The following is a 20,009-nucleotide window of genomic DNA, read 5'->3' on the forward strand; positions in this document are numbered from 1 at the left end:
AGGCCTAAAAATAGCTTTTTAGAGGCTTCTCTCATAATTCTGTCAGAATTAACACTCCAGTGATGTCAGACTAAAGGTGTTGTAAGGTGGGAGTTGAGGTTGAAGCCAAAAGTTGATCAAATCTACTTCTGAGAAAGATAAAATGTGAAGAGCTCAGGGAGACTCCCCTTCACATGACTTACAGTAGGAAATCAGTGAGATGGTGGTCACAGGGGGGGAGGTCGCTTTCTGTGCTTCTTCCTGATTGGCTGGAGTTTGGTTCTTCCCAAATGATGTGAATTGGTTAACAATGTCACGGCTTTGAACTGTGTTAAGTTATGCTTTTCATATATACTGCTTACTAAAATTATAGTGGGAGCCCCACCTCAACGACTGGGAAAATTCAAGCATTAGAATGCATGAATGATTCAATAACAGAGAAAAGTACCAACCCATTGGCATTTTCTAGGTCTGTTAGACATGATGTACAGTAATAATGGGGAGGGAAAATGGTCACCTTCAAATTTCGTTCCCTTCCTAAGAGGATTCTGCTAACCTCCCCATATGTACCATCATAGACATCAAATTAACCTTCAGAAGCCAACTTAGTTGTGTAAAGTACCAGGAGATAGTTGAATCCTGGGCTTGTGTCACTGTTTAAATACATTAAGTATTACAATCAAAAACAGCCATGGGGCATCAGCACCATCAGCAACACAGCCTGAAGCTTTCAGGGAAAATGTGGTTTCAGGAGGTATCAGCTTTTACCCAACAGATGGCAAGAGTTTAAAATCATTAAGTCTAGCTGAGGCAGAAGCCACAGGGCATAGAGCTGAGGAAAAGTACATGCTCAACGCATCAGGGGCTATAATGCTGAAGAAAGATATGTTAGAGGGCAGGGAAAAAAGAGGAGCTGTCTATAAAGAGACTTTGGCCATGGTCTTCCAAAAATGTGCTACTTGATTTTGAATGAATCCTAAAGGGAGGGGATTTTCAGCATCTTAATCTCATAAGAGAAGCAGCAAAACACCATTGCTTCCTCGCTATGACCAAGTCGACCTTAAGGGGCGACGTGGTATGAAGTAAAAAAAAAGTTGAACAAAAGGGAGTATGTTACTTATCCTGTAAGAATCTGTTTGTTGCATGTTAGTGCTGCAGAACTCCTGCAACCTACTGTTGGGCTCGGATGCTGCAAGTTGTTTTTACTTGAGGAAGTCTTTTGAGGCATAAGGTCTCAGTGACTCCTCATCTAGGTATAAATATGCATGGTCACAAACTCCATTGTTAGATTGTTTCTTCCCAAAGGATGAGTATAAATAAGGAGTAGTGTGCATAGAACAGAACAGTGACAATGCAAGCAGAAAGAAGTGTATTAGAAGGAAAACAGTCAAATAGTCTGCGTCTGTCACTACCTCCTAGATAGGAGGGTGTCGCATGTGAATCTACAGCACTACATTCAAATAACAGATGCTTATATGGTAACATTCTGTTCATAGCAAGTCTGGCTCTTTATACACATACTCTGCAAAGACTCAAAAGCAGTTCTCCGGTAAGCAGTAGTTAGCCAGTTGATACAGCAGAGGTTCGAAACAACGTTCTGAGGACAGCGTGACCAACTCTGGCTTGTTCTCTTAGTAGTACATCCACACAATAATGTTTTATAACAGTATGTGGAGTGGACCAAGTGGTGGCATTAAAGATGTCTTCTATGGGAATATTGCCAAGAAAGCAATACTAGCAGCCTGTTTGCAGGTGGAATGTGGCCGGGCCGGAGGGTAGGATTCTTTTCACTTCATTAGAACAGGTTTGGATGCCCGGTATGCCCTTTATGGGGTTCAGGGAAGGCTACAAAGGACTGCTGTGTTTTCCAAAAATGTTGGTTTTAACGCCTGTAGTGTGCATTGTTCTTTCAGCTACTGAGTCAGGTTGTGAGGAGACTGAGCTCAATAGATCAGATGAGGTGGAAGGCAAAGATCACCTGGGGCCAAAACATAGGCTTGGTTCTAAGAATCACTATTTTTGTGGACTTGGGAAAAAGGATTCTTGAAACTTAAGGGTGTGCAACTCACTGATGCTCGTACATGAGATAACTGAGATAAGGAAGGCCACATTCCATGAGAAAAACTGAAGATGGCATGAATGTATGGCCTCAAAGGAGAGACCCATCAGTCTTAGAAAGACAATGTTAAGCTTCCAAGAAGTGGTGGGGCGTTCCCTGGGTGGAATGACCTGTTTGACTCCTATGAAGGCTTTGATAATAAAGATTTGAAGTGATTTGAATGTTCTCTTATTTGCGTGTATACTGCAATAGTGACTAGGTGAATCTGATAAAGGTATAGACCAAATCATGCAAGACTTTATGGGTTCTTTAGAAATATCAGGGGCAGGTCTGACCAATCCTTTTAGCATGGGGAGCTACTGTACAGAGCACTCTATTTTGGAGAGGGCCTCTAGGAGTAAATCTGCTTCCTCTGAGGTGCTGTAGAGTTCCACCTTTTGGTGGGCTGTGGCATGCTGAATGATGCTATGGTATGCTGTAGTGCCATTTTGGGGTGAAGCCCTGACAGGGATGTATTCCAAGTCGGAGTCCACATCATATTCCTCATAAGAGTTACTGGAAGCACCATGGTATACAGTCAGTCCTCTGCTCTGAGGCATGCTTAATTTTTGATAAAGTACTGTGGGGCAGTGGTGCACCAGAAGATGGCTGCAGTTGTTTCAGCAGTGGGTTCAATGCCTGGCCCCCAGAGGGAGCTATGCTCAGCTCAGACATGCGGCTGTTTATGAGGGGTGACTGGTACGGGGACGTCTACAGTATACCCTCCTGATGTTGACTTATGCATGGACTGCAGCCCCCTGAAGTGAATGGGGCATACTCAGGGGCATCTTCTTCCTCTACTCAGAGAAACTCTTCGGTGGAATCTGAGGTGTCAGAGTAGTTGTACTTGGGGCTGGGTTGTCAAACTAGAAGCTCTGATGACAGCCCATTTCCTCCTCTTACTCTTCCTTGGCAGCCAGTGGTCGGCATCCCTGAAGATGTTGGGAAATATCAACTTGGCCATCCAGGTGTGCATTAACCACCGATCTCCGTGCTGACAGTCTTTTTGCTGCAGGGCACCAAACAGCCTTTGCAGTGGCTTCCGTCGTGGTGCAACAAGAGACACAAGTTGCACACGGCATGGAGGTCGGCCCAGGGATATTTAGCATGACCTTGGGGTCATCTCTTGAAAGGTGTCCGTTCCATCAAACTGTCATTCTTCGAAGGGAGGATGGAGCATGTGGACCCTGAAGCCCAGCCATTGGTTGTCGAAGGAACTGGCAACTGGAACCGACATGCAAGTAGAGAGTGATGTATCAAAGATTGTACTTGCAACGGGGTGGAAGTCAGCAGACTCAAGAACCAATTAACTTGTCGAGACCTGCAGCTCACTGGATCACATCCAAACCCAACGACGGAGACAAGCTGGAGGAGGAGTTACTGAGTGTAGGAAAGTACCCTCTTTTTGGCATGGTTACCCCCACCTTTTGCCTGCTGTCAGTATGTTTTGACTGTTTTAACTGGGATCCTGCTAACCAGGAGCCCATTAATTGCGCTCTCTCCCTCTAAATTTGGTTGCTTAGGACCCCACAATTGGCATACTGGTGCCCCCATATAAGTCCCTAGTGTATGGTACCTAGTTACCATGGGTATTGGGGCAAATGGGGTTCCCCAAGGGCTGCAGCATGCATTGTGAAACCCATGCAAGCCCATGAAAAATGTGTCTGCAAGCCTGCCATTGCAGCCTGTGTGAAAAGGAGCATGTACCCTTTCACTACAGGTCACTGCACCAGGTCACTGTAAGTCACTCCTATGGTAGGCCCTCCTAGCCCAGAGGGCAGTGAGCAGGTATCTGTGTGGGAGAAAACCGCAGAATGAGCAGCAGTGCCCCTATGAACTCCAGCTCCTGTACACTGGACTTTGTAAGTGCCATTGGTATGCTTTTGGTGCCCTCCTTACATAAATCAGTTTGCACCAGTCCAGGGACACCCACTCCCTGCTCTGGCACGAAACTGGACAAAGGAAATTCCCCATTCAGGGCTTTAGCTCTGGCGCACAGTTTTCGGTGTTCTTCATGGCTCTCCCTTTGGGAGGGATAGCCTCTCCAAGCCACAGGTATGCTTTGAAGGGCACATTTGGTGCCCTCCTTGCATAAACTGGTTTGCACCAGTCCAGGGACCCCCGGTCCCTGCTGTGGCGTGAAACTGGACAAAGGAAAGGGGATTGACCACTCCCATGTCCATCCCCACCCTAGGGGTGGTGCCCAGAGCTCCTCCAGGTGGGCACTTGATTCTGCCATCTTGAATCCAAGGTGGGCAGAGGCACCTGAGAGCATCTGAGTGGCCAGGTTAGGTAGGTGAAGTCACAGCCCCCTCCTGATATGAGGTCACTCTGCTAGGTGACCACTACACCTTCCTGGGCTATTTAGGGTCTCCCTCTTGGGTGGGTCCTCAGATTCAACGTACAAGATTCCAGCAGGACTCCTCTGCATCATTTACTTCATCTTCTGGCTACTGGAACTGCAAATGGCCCTCCAGGAATCTGCAATCTGCAACTACAGTGACAACTCCACATTGTTTCTCTGGCTCCTTCCAGCAACTGCAACATTTCCCGGCCTGAGCATCCTGAGGCCGATGAGTCTTCAGCCTGCATAAGAAGTAAGACAAAATCTCCCTTGGAGTGAAGAAGTCAGTCCCCTGCATCCCCAGGCACCAACTGAAATGGAGACCGGCTGCGTGAATCTTCTCTCCTCTGGTACTGCGTGGATCCTGCATCACAGGTGGTGGTCTGGAGTGGTCCCCTTGGTCCTCTCTACCAGCTGTCCAACTTGGGAGACGGTAAGCCCTTGCCTCTCCTTGCAGGACAGTACCCCTCTGCACAGCGACTCTTGCAGCTACAAATACTTCTTTGCTCCTCCTCAAAGGAATCTTCAGGCTCCGTGTAGCCCCAGCCTCCAGCACTTCTTCCTGCAATGCACATTGGAGTGCTAGATACACAGGAATATTTCCAAACTTCCACCATCCAAACTGAAATGTCTGGTTTTGATTGGCACCCTTCACACAGAGATTGTCTGTGTACTGAAATATCAAAATGTCTTTGCAAACCTTTCTCCATGCAGTGGTCAGAAAGTGATGCTGAAGTGACGTGGGACACTCCTCCAGATGTGCTGAGCGGGCCTCACTGCAACTCCTGTGCCTGCGGCCAGTGTGTTACCTGTCGGGCTGCCTCCTCTTCTTGTGACTCTTTCAGCTGCTGAGGGTCACCCCGGACTCCTCTCCTTGGATTGAGGTCCCTGGACCTTGCTGGTCCTCTTAAGCCTTACAAACCTTCTTCTCCAACTCTTGCATTTACCAAGGCTTGTTGGTAGTTTTCTAATGCCACTGACCGACTGCATCATGACCGCCGATGTGGAACATCACTTGCATCACTTCTGGGATGCCTCTTCTGCTCTTGTGCTGCACCTACGACCTTCTTCGTTCACTGCTGGTCCTGCATCCACAGAAGGGTGGGTAGTAGCTCCTGCCACAACTGGACACAAACTCAAACTGGAATTGGTCCCTTTCCTTTGCAGGTCCTTTTCTGTCAGGATCCACCTTTGGGTTCTTCCAGTCTTGGTTAGGTCTTGAACAATCCTTTTCCAAAATACACCTGCTGGTTTTGGGGAAAACAAAGTACTTACCTCTGCTCTCCTAGTCGCTGGGGTCACTCTTGGTACTCACCTCTTGGGGTTCCTAGTTCATCCAGCTCCTTTCTACTAATTCTGCTTCCTTAGATGGGGGGCTGTCTTTGAAATTCCACTTTTTAGGGTCGAGTGCACAAGCGCTCTGTCCCTGTTGTAATCTCTTGTTGGGCTTTTATCCATGCCCATGTCTCGCCTGTCACTTTCATTGGCTCATGGGCTTGCCTTTTAAAACCCGCTTGATTTCATTAGTGAATGCATCCGTCATGCCTTTTCCGGTGATTTAGCCCTCCTCGAGCGCACCAGCCAACTACTGAAAACATACGAGGCTCCATGTTTTTGGCCTGGTTTCTGCACTACTTTATCTTTTTATTTTCCATGCAGCACGATTGTGCTGGGTTTTACATAGTGCGATCTCACTCGTTTTTTTGGTTTTCAACTTCATTGCAATTGCGCTGGTTTTTACAAAGCACGATTGCGCTAGTTTTTTTTCTTTCAATTTATGTGGCAAGAAAATTCCGGTTAGGAGTTTACAACGCTAATAGCTCTAACTTGAACAAATGCAAGACCTGTTGCATAGCAAATGCTTGTTTAGTATCTGGTTTGGCCCTTCTCCTAGGACCCACACTATTTGCTATTGCTTTTACCAATGCCTACTGCTTTCTATGCTATTTACTGATTGCTAATGCATACATAATAGTGTGTTTACTTACCTCCAGTTGGGGGATTGCCTAATCAATATTCTAGTATTTGCCTACCTTTATTTTTGTAACATTGTGTGGCTCTTTCATGTGTGTAAGTGCTGTGCGACTATAGTGGTATTGCATAAGCTTTGCATGTCTCCTAGATAAGTTTTGGCTGCTGATCCACAGCTAACTCTAGAGAGCCCTGGCTTCTTAGACACTGCCTACACCTCACTTGGAGGGGATACCTGGACCTGGTATAGGGTGATAACATCAAAGGTGTCCACCACACACAGGCCAGCTTCCTAAACTGAGACCTTGTAACTTGAAAGGCTTCTTCAAAGAAACACACCTGCAACGTCTCAGCCCAACACTAGATAGCAGGAGTACGCACAGCATGTGTATCTACAGCCACACGTACTACAAATAGTGATATTTCTGGCAAATGTTTTAAAAAAAATATTGGTGCCCTTGTAAAAAAAAAAAAACACACACAACTGATGTCATAAGTGCTGGGTGGCCCCGTTGTCACCTCCATTGATAGCACAACAGCTCAGCAACTGGATTCACTTCAGCATCACTTTCTGACCACTGCATGGAGAAAGGTTTGCAAAGACATTTTGATATTTCAGTACACAGACAATCTCTGTGTGAAGGGTGCCAATCAAAACCAGACATTTCAGTTTGGATGGTGGAAGTTTGGAAATATTCCTGTGTATCTAGCACTCCTATGTGTTTTCCCATGATTGTTTGGTTACTTCTAGAGAGAAAAACAGACCATTATGGGGTTTTATTGGAGCAACTGCCAGAGTTCAAAAGAAATAAAGTGAATGAAAGAATTCACTTAGCTGTGAACTGGAAAGAAATACCCTGAAAAAGGATACAGTTCTCATCACCATCTGGGTTCTTGGGAGGCCCAGGCATATTCAGCAGGACCAGTTTGGCATCATGCGACTTATTGACAATAACTTCATTCAGTTTGACCGCAGTGTGCATGCGCCTCACATTTGATTGGTCCCTGCACGCGGGAGAGAGAAGAAATAAAGGACAGTTAATACAACTTGAAATATACATTTAAATTACCACATCTGTGCAAATTCATTTGTACAATGAATTTGATGTATGCCATTCTTTGCTACTGCATGCATACTCTACTGAAACAGAATAATTGCACTGTTGTTTACTATGTGTAGCACCCTGTGCCTGCACATCTCCCCACGTCTCTCTACTCTGTCTACACAAACTATGCTTGTTCTAGCCCCACATTTCCCAACGCCTTAAAGAGTAGTCTACCTGACAAGGGCTATTAGTTTTCCGAGAACGGAGAAATGCAGGAAACTGTCTACCTAGAAATGGATGGTTTAAATATGACTAAACTAAAAGATGTGGCCTATTATTGACAATGCTGTTCAGACTTTCTATGTTCTGTGTTCTTGTATTAAAAGTTTTATGATTTTCCTATCATCGCTTATGTGCCGAGGAGTCTCTGCTGCAGTGGAAAGGTTGTGGTAAAGCACAGACATGTATAAAGTTTGCCTAATGTGAAATTCAAGAACACTTTTGATAAGAAAGACAGATGGGTTTATCCTTAGATGGCTGCCTTTAATATTGCCTGCCGAGCACTTGATTACAGATTGTGCAATTTCTCCTTAGTAGAGAAGGCACTGGGACGAAGGCAACGTAGGTGGAATACACTCTTCACTCAGATGAAACTGAGACATCACTTCTGATACAAAGGGGTAAGTCCTAAGATCCACCTTGCCACTATGGAAAACTCTTAGAGTTTAGAGGAATAAATTTAGCTGCAATCCCTTTATTTTTATTATGGCCAGACATCTTCAACACAAATACTTTTCTGCCACAGGACGCCATTGGTTCGAAATGCTTGTGTGTTAAAATGCCCAGGACCACTTTAGCTCCCAAGAGGCATGGCTGTCTGTGAAAAAGAACTCCCCAACCCTGTTCTGGTAAACCCAAATGCCCACGGGGAATTCTTCCTGGTGTCCACCTGCACCCACCTCTCATAGGTGATGCAAAAAAAAATCTTAACAACTGAGTAAGTTAATGTTTCCAGCTATTGCTCAGTGGTAGAATTGCTGCCATTTTGTTTTTATGCAATCACTAAATACTAATAACGCAGAGTCCTGGTGAAGGACTTCTTGGCAGCCAATAAGGCATCCCGATTCTTACAGTAAAGACCTATCCGTGCAAAGGTGATCTCTTCAGGACCATGTGCACAAGCTCAGCAAAGGTACAGAAGAATGTAAAACTCTCTTTCCCTTCATGGACTTTTCCCCTAACAAATATGTGAAATGAATGTAATGAATACAAAGTGACTGCAGTAAGTACACTTTTGCTCAGTCCCTTGTAAGCCACAGTTGAGAGGTATACCTGCTTACTCCTGTGCAGGCAGTAAGTGGGTATCGTTTTGCAAGCCACCATTGTCAGGCACAGACTGGGCTAATTTATTTCTGCTTTGGGTATAACCGGTCAAGACATTGGTCCACACTGCTTTCCACAAGTCACTGCAAGGCAGACCACTGGGAGACTGAGGAAGGATCGAAATCACACCTCCTTGCATATGCTTAGTACTACCTCTATACGTGTTGTGCAACTGCCTCAGAGTAGATATCCCAGCCCGGAGTTGGGGTAGGGCTGTTAAAGATCGCGCACACACTCCTATAAGAGGGCGTAGGTGCCACTGCCCATGGTGAAGTCGGATTTTAATAACCCTGCCGTACACTTGAGCAAACATAAGCCACATAGGCTAAACGTGAGCCATATAGGCTAAGACAGACAGTTTCCTTTTCCCCAAAAGCTTGTGTGCGCCTACCCAACTTTCCGGAGAGCTGTGACACTGTAAATAAGTTCAGTAGGAGTAGTCTCTGGTGCAACAGGGGGTGTAAATAAATCAAAGTATGGCACGCAGCCTACTGTGCATGTGGTCTCAATGCACTAGCAAGCGACGCCTATGTACAGCGTACTGGCCCCCAGTAGCAACGTGTGTTGTAGGCAAGAAAAAAGGGTATGAAATCATGGCTACAGTTGGTCTTTTTCATGGGGAGCAGATGGTGTACTTTTAAAGCAGATGGAGAGGGTCTTAGGCAGGCGAGGCTTGAGCCACCTGGATGACAGAGCACCTGAAGTTCGGCCACACCATTTGGCCAAACCTCAAAATGGAGCAATTAGAGATTCCACAAACAATAACAGCTGTGTCAGTCTAGCGTGTTGTTGTGCCCACCCCTCGAGCAATCCGAGCCCCGTGCGAAGTATTCTGAAACATATTGTTATGAAAGAAGAGCTCATGATGAGTAATCCCTTCTTCTAAGAATAACAGCTGAGCCACTCCATCTAGAAACAGAAGTTTTGTCAAACTGTACAATCTTTCACATCAAGATTAGGATGGCTCTTTTGGCTGCATTTAAAACTTCTTTTTTAAGGGCAGGATGGTAGAATGAAGCTTATGACAGAACCAGGAAATGATATAGTTCTAGAGAAGCACCAGGCTTGAAAATCTGATAACAGATCAGCTTGGGAAACTGCAAAAATTGTTAGCAGCTGCTAAAGTACGTCAACAAAAACATACAATTAAAAAAACACTAATTGAAAAAGTACAAAATAGTTTCTAAAGTTAAAATCAGACGTTGGAGCAAGAGGTAAACCGAGGAAAGCCTCAATAAAAGTACATTGTAAGAATATAAAAACTGTCTCTGGGAAAGGATGTCAGATCCCATCTGTAGGAAAGTACCATCCTGCCTGGCATGTTACCCCCATTTTTACATGTATGTCGTTTGTTTTTGCCTGTCGCACTGGGATCTTGCTAGCCAGGACCCTAGTGCTCATAGTTGTGGCCTGAATGTGTGTCCCTGTGTAGTGACTAACTGTGTCACTGAGGCTCTGCTAATCAGAACCTCAGTGCTTATTCTCTCTCTGGCTTTAAAATTGTCACTATAGGCTAGTGACCATTTTTACCAATTCTAATTGGCACACTGGAACACCTTTATAATTCCCTAGTATATGGTACCTAGGTACCCAGGGTATTGGGGTTCCAGGAGATCCCTATGGGCTGCAGCATTTCTTTTGCCACCCATAGGGGGCTCAGACAAATCTTACACAGGACTGCCACTGCAGCCTGAGTGAAATAACGTCCACGTTATTTCACAGCCATTTTACACTGCACTTAAGTAAATTATATATCACCTATATGTCTAACCCTCACTTGGTGAAGGTTAGGTGCAAAGTTACTAAGTGTGAGGGCACCCTGGCACTAGCCAGGTGCCCCCACATATTTCAGGGCAATTTCCCCGGACTTTGTGAGTGCGGGGACACCATTACACGTGTGCACTACAGATAGATCAATACCTATATGTAGCTTCACAATGGTAACTTCGAATGTGGCTATGTAACATGTCTAAGATCATGGAATTGTCCCCCCCATGCCAAAACCTGGTATTGGGGTGCCAATCCCATGCATCCCCAGGGCTCCAGCATGGACTCTGGGTACTGCCAAACCAGCTCTCTGGGGTTTTCACTGCAGCTACCGCTGCTGCAAACCCGCAGACAGGGTTCTGCTCTCCTGGGGTCTGGGCAGCCCAGTCCCAGGATGGCAAAACGAAGGATTTCCTCTGAGAGAGGGTGTTACACCCTCTCCCTTTGGAAATAGGCGTTAAGGGCTGGGGAGGAGTAGCCTCTCCCAGCCTCTGGAAATGCTTTGAACGGCACACATGGTGACCTCCTTGCATAAACCAGTCTACACTGGTTCAGGGAACCCCCAACCCCTGCTCTGGCGCAAACCTGGACAAAGGAAAGGGGAGTGACCACTCCCCTGTCCATCACCACCCCAGGGGTGGTGCCCAGAACTCCTCCGGTGTGTCCCAGACCTCTGCCACCTTGAATCCAGAGGTGTGAGGGCACAATGGAGGCCTCTGAGTGGCCAGTGCCAGCAGGTGACATCAGTGACCCCTCCTGATAGGTGCTTACCTCACTAGCTGGCCAATCCTCCTCTGAGGGCTATTTAGGGTCTCTCCTGTGGGCTTTTCCTCAGATAACGATTTACAAGAATTCAGAGTTCCTCTGCATCTCCCTCCTCGACTTCTGCCAAGAATCGACCGCTGACTGCTCCAGGACGCCTGCAAAACTGCAACAAAGTAGCAAGAAGTCTACCAACGACATTGTAGCACCAAATCCTGACAGCTTTCTCGGTGGTGCATGCTCTGGGGGCTGTCTGCCTTCACCCTGCACTGGAAGCCAAGAAGAAATATCATGTGGGTTGACGGAATCTTTCCCCTGCTCCAGCAGGCACCAAACTTCAGTGTCACCGGTACTCTGGGACCCCTCTCATCCTGACGAGCGTGGCCCCTGGAACACAGGTGGTGGACCTAAGTGACCCGGACGGTCCAGTGGGCCACCTGTCCAAATTTGGAGGAGGTAAGTCCTTGCCTCCCCTTTCCAGACAGTAATCCTGTGTACTGAGTGAACTGCAGCTGCTAAGGCTTCTGTGCACTTTTGCAAGGAATCCTTTGTGCACAGCATAGCCCAGGTCCCCAGCACTCCGTCCTGCATTGCCCAACTTGCTGAGTTGACCACCGGCTTCAGGGGACACTCCTTTGTAGTGTTGAGACGACCGCCGTGCTCAGTTTTCTTGAACCCGTGTTCAAGTACGTCTGCGGGTGCTGCTTTCTTGTGCGTGGGCTCACTGTGTTGCTGAGGGTCCCCTCTGTCTCCTCTTCCAAGTGGCGACTTCCTGGTCCTTCCTGGGCCCGGGCAGCACCCTTTTTCTTCAACCGCGACCTTTGCAGCTAGCAAGGCTTGTTTGCGGTCTTTCTCCAAAGAAACCACTCTGCATCCTCCAGCACTCTGTGGGAAATCTTCTGTGCAAAGGAGAAGTTCCTGGCACCTTCCGTTGTTGCAGACTCTGCAGCTTCTTTCACCAGGAGGCAGCCATTTTGCACCTTCATCTGGGGTTTAGTGGGCTCCTGCCCCCCCTGGACACTTTCGTGACTCTTGGACTTGGTCCCCTTCCTTTACAGGTACTCAGGTCCAGGAATCCATCTCAGTACTTTGCAGTCTGTTGTGGTCTTTGCAGAATCTCCTCTCACGACTTTAGTGTGTTTCTGGGGAAGTAGGGTCACTTCACTCCTACTTTTCAGGGTCTCGGGTGGGTTATCTTGGACACCCTTAATGTTTTCTTACACTCCCAGCGATCATCTACTCACTTCACTAGGCCAGGGGTCCCTAAGTAGTTTGCATTCCACTTTCTTAGTATATGGCTTGTGTTGCCCCTAGGCCCATTGCATCGTATTGTATTCTACAGTGTTTGCACTACCTTTGTAACTGTTTACTTACCTGATTTTGCTTTGTGTGTATATTTTGTGTATTTTACTTGTCTCCTAAGGGTGTATATCCTCAGATATTTTTGGCACATTGTCACTAAAATAAAGCACCTTTATTTTTAGTAACCCCGAGTACTGTGAGTCTTATGATATAGTGCTATATGATACAAGTGGTATAGTAGGAGCTTTGCATGTCTCCTAGTTCAGCCTAAGCTGCTCTGCTATAGCTACCTCTATCAGCCTAAGCTGCTAGAACACTACTAATCTACTAGTAAGGGATAACTGGACAGGTTTAAGTACCATCAGGTACCCACTATAAGCTAGGCCAGCCTCCTACACCATCCACTCCTTGACCGAGGCAGTTACGGATCACAAGAGTATTGGTTAGTATTTTAAAATTGTTTTGTATCTATTGGTTAGTATATCCCCAGCCTGAAGACAGTCAATCCATGTTAATCTATGAAAGCTCACAACCTAGTGAACTTCCACGGCAATGACCACAATTCATGCTGCTACAAAATACCGCATTTCATCCTTCTTGTTGTGGGCTATACCTTGCCCATATTCACGTTCTGTTGATTTGCTCTCATCTGCCTCCAGCCATGCCAGCTTCTCCCTCCATTTCTCAATTGTGATGGGATGCCAAAACTTTACACTACAATTCATGTCACAATACCAGTAAAACTTTCCTCCATCTACAATCAAATTAGTACATAATGCCTGCAGATCCTTTATGCACACAACTTCCACATGCTAGATAGCAGGTTCCTTACACTCAGTAGTGCTCTTTATGGGGGAAGCTTCTATCCAACTACAGAATCTTCACCTTTTCAATTTGCCCAGGTACCAGACTGGATCCGGAATCTTTACAGAAAGTGGTAACATGCGCCAACTGGTGTTGCCATCAGCCTCTGCGGCAGCTTTGTTCAACCTCTGGAAATGACAGCGTGGAGCCATATGCAGACATCACCCGGATGTCTGATGTCAGTTAACAACAAAACATTCCATACCCTCAGAATGGGAGCACCAGCGCAAACATGGAACCTTATTATGACCTAAAATTCTGCTCCACAGAATGGGGAGGAGGGAGAGTGGTGAGAAATCTGTAGTCAGATAAAGTATCCACCATAAAGAGCATTATCAGATGTAAGGAACATGTTCTTCTCATGGACACATTTAGCTGCAGAATCGTCTGTTACCTTTTGAATAGAAACCAAAGATGTGCCCTTTAAAGTTGCTGGGTGTAAGGAATGGGCTTTACATTATGAGATTTTGCAAAATAACTCTCCCTGCAGACTGAAAAGGTGATACAGTAGTAACTGGTGAACATGTGGGTGGACATGTTTTGGACAGCCATTCCAAACTTCACGCAGGCAAATCCAATGAAGATTTGATCATCCACCCCATGCTCTCTTGTCCAATAGAAGCAAAAGGCTCTCTTGGTACCCAAATGGTGAAGCCTCTCCAACTCTTCAGAGCGAAACAGCGGAGATAAGAAAGCAGAGAACGTGATGAACTACTTTACGTTGAAAAGCAACACTACTTGCGGAAGAAAGGATGCTGGAGTCTTGAGTTCCAGCTCATCTGGGAAAAAGGCAATATAAGGCGGCTCTACTGACTGCTCTTGCAGCTCACTGACTCTGTGTGCTGAAGTGATTGCTATGAGCAATACAGTGGTAATGGTCAGTAATCTCAAAGAAAAACTGTGCAATGGTTAAAAGGGGGATATAAAAAATGTAAGAAACATATTAAGGACCAACTATGTCATAATAAAGGGCTCAGGAGGTAAAATGCAAGTAAGCCATTTCAAAAACACATAATAACAGGTGCTTTAAAGAAGTAGGGTTGATGAGGTAAAGACAGGACGGTCTAAAGGCTCACAAGTACACTTTGACGGTGCCCACAGCAAAACCTTGCCACACCAAAAACAGAACAAATACAAGTATATTGGAAAGTGTGGCCAGAAGTGTCTCGACCTGATGGTTCTCTTGCACTAGGCTACAAACCTCTCTCAGTGGTAATCAATCACCTTTGTTGATGGGCAGTGAGCGTCCAACATCACATCAACCACTTTACCAAGTAGGTCAAAGACACTTAGCTGGTTCCAAGCAATCTTCTTGCATGGAGGTGTAGGTCGTGGAGCTTTGGGTGCAGAGCCCTGCCCTGTTAGGACAGCAGGTCCTCCCAGAAAAGTAGACAATGTAGGTGGGAAGTGGTAGTTAGCAAGCCCATGTTCAAACTCAGCAGCTTGAGTACCAGACTCTCTGACCGCAGTCCGGGGTCATTAGTTTGAGCTGCGTTTGCAGTAGCAGCAGAGGCAGGAACGTGTAAATGTGCCTGGAGCCCAATGGAAGGTGGATTGTGTCTCCCAAAGAATCTTGAGAGGGAAACTCCAGAGCGCAAAAAGCTTGTAAGGATTCATGGAGGTGGAAAAAAGATCTACTCAATAAAGGCACTACTAGATAAACACAGATTGAGCTCTGTACAGTCAGGGGACCAAAATCTATATAAATATTTTTGGAAATCAAAAAATCCTTATTGCACAGTAATCAATTTCTTTGATACATATGAAAATATACCTACACATTAAAATTAGATCTCATGTGGCAGAATCAAATAACAATCTTTTTGGGTTTCAAATTACAGTTTCAGTTCATAATGTTTTTCTTAGTCCATGTAGCTTTCCTTTTGTGTAGCCACTTTGCTTCTGTCTTCCTTATTTAAACACAAACTTCCAAAATAGGGGTTCTCTTTTGAATGTTTTTTTAATCTGTTTATTACAGAAGAAGGTTTCTGCCAGAAGTCACTTGCACTATATTACAACCAATGTGTTTGGCAGTATGATACCGTTTCTTTAGGGATGTAAAATACCATTCAAAAGCAAAAATATAAAACCCTAAAACACAACTGGATTAGAATTATAACCAAAAGCTAGTTGAACTGTTAATCTCCTAAAAATACAAAATTACTTAAACTGTCTTAATTATATTGATCGTCCATGACAACAGATATGAGGAAAATATTTGTTTATTTGATCAATCATCAGTTTCCAAACAATATGGTTAAAATGAGTGTCACAATTAGCAGGTAGTCTGCAATTATTCCTGTATGTTGCTGCCAAAACCCATAGTAATCTGAAACCTCAACAATAGGTAGATACTTTTTTGAGCACATCAAATAGCTGAATTCCTGCACCATTCTAAGTTACGTAAACATTCCTATGCTCATATAAAAACAATCCTGAAGTCCTAACGTTCTGCCCACAATGATGCTGGTATAATTACCATTTGAAATTCTAATTCTTAACCAATTATATATTTACATGAATTCAGACTTAAAAACTAACAGGTAATAATCGTGCGCACCTTACAGCAGCTTTTTTAAACAAAGTTAGATATGATACATTTTGTAGGAAGTCTGTTACAGCAGGTTAGGATTATTCAAACGTTCCATCTCTGCACAGAATAAAATACATTAAATTATTTACGGTCTCCACCTAGATACAATAGGTGTCTGTCACATATCCAAGTTGTGCTTATCAATTACATCTTTATCCTTCATCTAATTTTTCATTATCTCTGCAAACGCATAGTGCGGTTCCAACTTCTACTTACATACCAGCTACATGTTGTTATCAACCATTCCCAAACTGTCCTTAAAACAATGGATACCATTTCATCTTGAATTTGTATATATATGTAAATAAATACTATTCACCTAAATGTAACTGTGACCTATGAAAGAGGAATAAAATAGTCTACTAACTTTGACACCATAAAACTACAGACAGCGGGGATGTAAAAAAAAAAAAAAAACATAGGTAATCAATAAATAATTCAAATACTGAGGCTGATGAAAACTAGGGTATAGTTTCAAAGACACATCAACAGTGTACACAATAAAGGGACTTACCAAATCAGGCTAACAAGTCACCCACTGTGACCGCGGGAACCTGACTTATGGAAAATGTCACTTACCCAGTGTACATCTGTTCGTGGCATCTTCCACTGCAGATTCACATGCTGTGCATTATTCTGCCATCTAGTGTTGGGCTTGGAGTGCTACAAGTTGTTTTTGTTCGAAGAAGTGTTTTCAAGTCACAAGATCAAGTGACTCCTCCTCTTCGGTTCCACTGCGCATGGGCATCGACTCCATTGTTAGACTGTTTTCCCGCAGAGGGTAAGGAAGGAGAGACAGAGTATATAGGTAAAAGATAAGAGATGTCCATGCTAATGCAAATATATATATATATATATATATATATATATATATATATATACACATATGTACTAATGTTTGTAACTTAAACTACTACAGGCTCCCGGGGAGGTGGGAGGGTGCATGTGAATCTGCAGCGGAACATGCCACGAACAGATGTACACTGGGTAAGTGACATTTTCCGTTTGATGGCATGTGTAGCTGCAGATACACATGCTGTGCATAGATTACAAAGCAGTTTGTCCTCCTACAAAAATAGCGGTGGTTAGCCTGTAGGAGTTGAAGTTGTTTGAAATAATGTTCTGAGTACAGCTTGGCCTACTGTGGCTTGTTGTCGTGATAAACATCTACACAGTAGTGTTTAGTAAATGTATGTGGTGTTGACCAAGTGGTTGCTTTACATATTTCAGCCATTGGTATGTTCCCTAATAAGCCATTGTTGCACCTTTTGTCCTTGTAGAATGTGCTTTAGGAGTAACTAAGAGTTGTCTTTTGGCTTTAATGTAGCATGTTTGGATGCATCTTACAATCCATCTTGCTAAACCTTGCTTTGATATGGGATTGCCTGTATGTGGTTTTTGGAAGGCTACAAAGAGTTGTTTAGTCTTTCTAAATGGCTTAGTTCTGTCTAAATAGTACATTAAGGCTCTTTTGATGTCTAATGTATGTAGAGCTCTTCTGCCACAGAATCTGGCTGTGGGAAGAAGACTGGCAGTTCCACTGTTTGATTTATATGAAATGGGGATACAACCTTTGGAAGACATTTTGGGTTTGTTCTTAGTACAACTTTATGCTTGTGTACTTGGAAGAACGGTTCTTCAAGAGTAAAGGCTTGTAGTTTACTTACTCTTCTTAAAGAAGTAATTTCCACTAGGAAGGCAACCTTCCATGTTAATAACTGCATTTGGCAGGAGTGCATGGGCTCAAATGGTGGTACCATAAGGTGCGTAAGCACTATATTTATAGAAATTTGATTTTTGTAAATAAAGTAAATAGCATACAATGTCTTGTATTGATGCTGTAAGAGGGTCAATATGTTTAGATTGACAGTAATATACAAATCTTTTCCATTTGTTAGCATAGCACTGTCTTTTAGTGGGTTTTCTTGCTTGTTTAATATCTTCCATACATTCTGATGGGAGTTGTAAATATCCAAACCCTATTACCTCAGGAGCCAAATTGCTAGATTGAGTGATTTGGGATTTGGGTGCCTGATTTGGCCTCTGTTTTGTGTCAACAGGTCTGGTCTGGCTGGGAGTTTGGAGTGTGGTACTACTGACAGGTCTAATAATGTTGTGTTCCACGGCTGACGTGCCCATGTTGGTGCTATGAGTATCATGTTGAGTGAAGTTTGTCGCAACTTGTTGACTAGAAATGGAAGGAGTGGGAGAGGGGGGAAAGCGTAAGCAAATATCCCTGACCAATTGAGCCATAGAGTATTGCCCTTGAATAGGGGATGTGGGTGTCTGGATGCAAAGTTTTGGCATTTTGTGTTTTTGCTTGTGGCGAACAGATCTATGTTTGGCATTCCCCATTGTTAAAAGTATTTTTGAAGTACTTGAGGATGTATCTCCCATTTGTGTGTTTGTTGGTGATTTCTGCTGAGGATATCCGCTAATTGATTGTCTATCCCTGGAATATATTGTGCTAAAAGGTGAATTTGGTTGAGGATTGCCCATTTCCAAATTTTCTGGGCTAGAAGGGAGAGTTGGGATGAATGTTTCCCTCCCTGTTTGTTTAGATAATACATGGTTGTCATGTTGTCTGTTTTGATAAGGACATTATTTTGTGTGAAAAGAGGTTGAAAAGCTTTGAGTGCTAGGAAGACAGCTAACAACTCCAAGTGATTTATATGTAGCTGTTTGTGTTTGGCATCCCATTACCCTTGAATGTTGTGATTGTTTAGGTGAGCTCCCCAACCAATCATTGATGTATCTGTTGTAATTATGGTCTGAGGCACAGGGTCTTAAAATGGCCGCCCTCTGCTTAGATTTGTGGAATTCCACCACTGAAGGGACATGCATGTTTGGTGGTCTATCAACACTAGATCTGGAAGGTGTGACTGTGACCATTGTTGTGCAAGGCGCTGTTATAAGAGACACATGTTTAGTCTTGCGTGTGGAACAATTGTAATACATGATGCCATCATCACTAAATCTTCATGACAAATCTGACAGTGTATCGTTGATTTGTTTGTATTTGTGTGATAACATTTTGGAATGCTTGTATCCTTTGTGTATTTGGACATGCTAGTGCTTGCTCAGTATCTAGTACTGCACCAAAATACTGTTGTATGTGTGCCAGTTGTAGATGTGATTTTTGGTAGTTATTTGAGAACCCTAGTGTGTGCAAGGTTTGTATTACATAATGCGTATGGTTTTGGCATTGCGTATGACTGTTTGATTTTATTAGCCAATCGTCTAGATATGGAAAGACATGTATATGTTGTCTTCTTAGGTAGGCTGCGACTACTGCTAGGCACTTTGTGAATACCCTTGGAGCTGTTGTTATTCCAAAGGGCAACACTTTGAACTGGTAATGCTTTCCTTGAATGACAAACCTGAGATATTTTCTGTGTGCAGGTTGGATGGGTATATGGAAATACGCATCTCTCAGGTCTAATGCTGTCATGAAATCTTGTTTTTGTAGTAGTGGGATGAGTAAAGGTACCATGTGAAAATGTTCTGACATGATGTAAAGATTGAGGTTCCTGAGATCTAATATTGGCCTGAGGGTGCCATCTTTTTTGGGGATTAGGAAATATAGTGAGTAAACTCCTGTCCCTATTTCAGATTGTGGCACCAATTCTATTGCTTGTTTGAGTAGTAGAGATTGGACTTCTTCTAGTAACAGACTGATGTGTTCTGTGGATAGTTTGTGTGGTATATTTGGAGGAGTGTGTATCAATTCTAGGCAATAGTCATTGCGGATAATTGATAGCCTCCAATTGTCTGTGGTAATGTTTTGCCAATTTGTGTGGAACTGTTGTAGTCTTCCCCCCACAGGAGTGGTGTGGAGTGGAAGGGAACGAGAAAAGTCACTCTTTAGGGTGCTGTGGAGGTTGCTTAGAGGTTTGAAAT

The 20,009-nt window shown here is 44.1% G+C and overlaps 1 protein-coding gene across 4 annotated transcripts in view; it reads right to left on the reverse strand.

Moving 5' to 3' along the window:
- Nucleotides 1–20,009, reverse strand: part of SLC12A6 (solute carrier family 12 member 6) — an 830,972-nt gene that overhangs the window by 20,760 nt on the left and 790,203 nt on the right. For all 4 annotated transcript variants that reach the window (XM_069238301.1, XM_069238300.1, XM_069238303.1 and 1 more), the window contains one exon: nucleotides 7,264–7,397. In XM_069238301.1, coding sequence (XP_069094402.1) covers nucleotides 7,264–7,397 — 134 coding nt within the window. The remainder of the gene's footprint in view (nucleotides 1–7,263; nucleotides 7,398–20,009) is intronic.

Source organism: Pleurodeles waltl, chromosome 6 (assembly GCF_031143425.1).
Source record: "Pleurodeles waltl isolate 20211129_DDA chromosome 6, aPleWal1.hap1.20221129, whole genome shotgun sequence".
NCBI lineage: Eukaryota > Metazoa > Chordata > Amphibia > Caudata > Salamandridae > Pleurodeles > Pleurodeles waltl.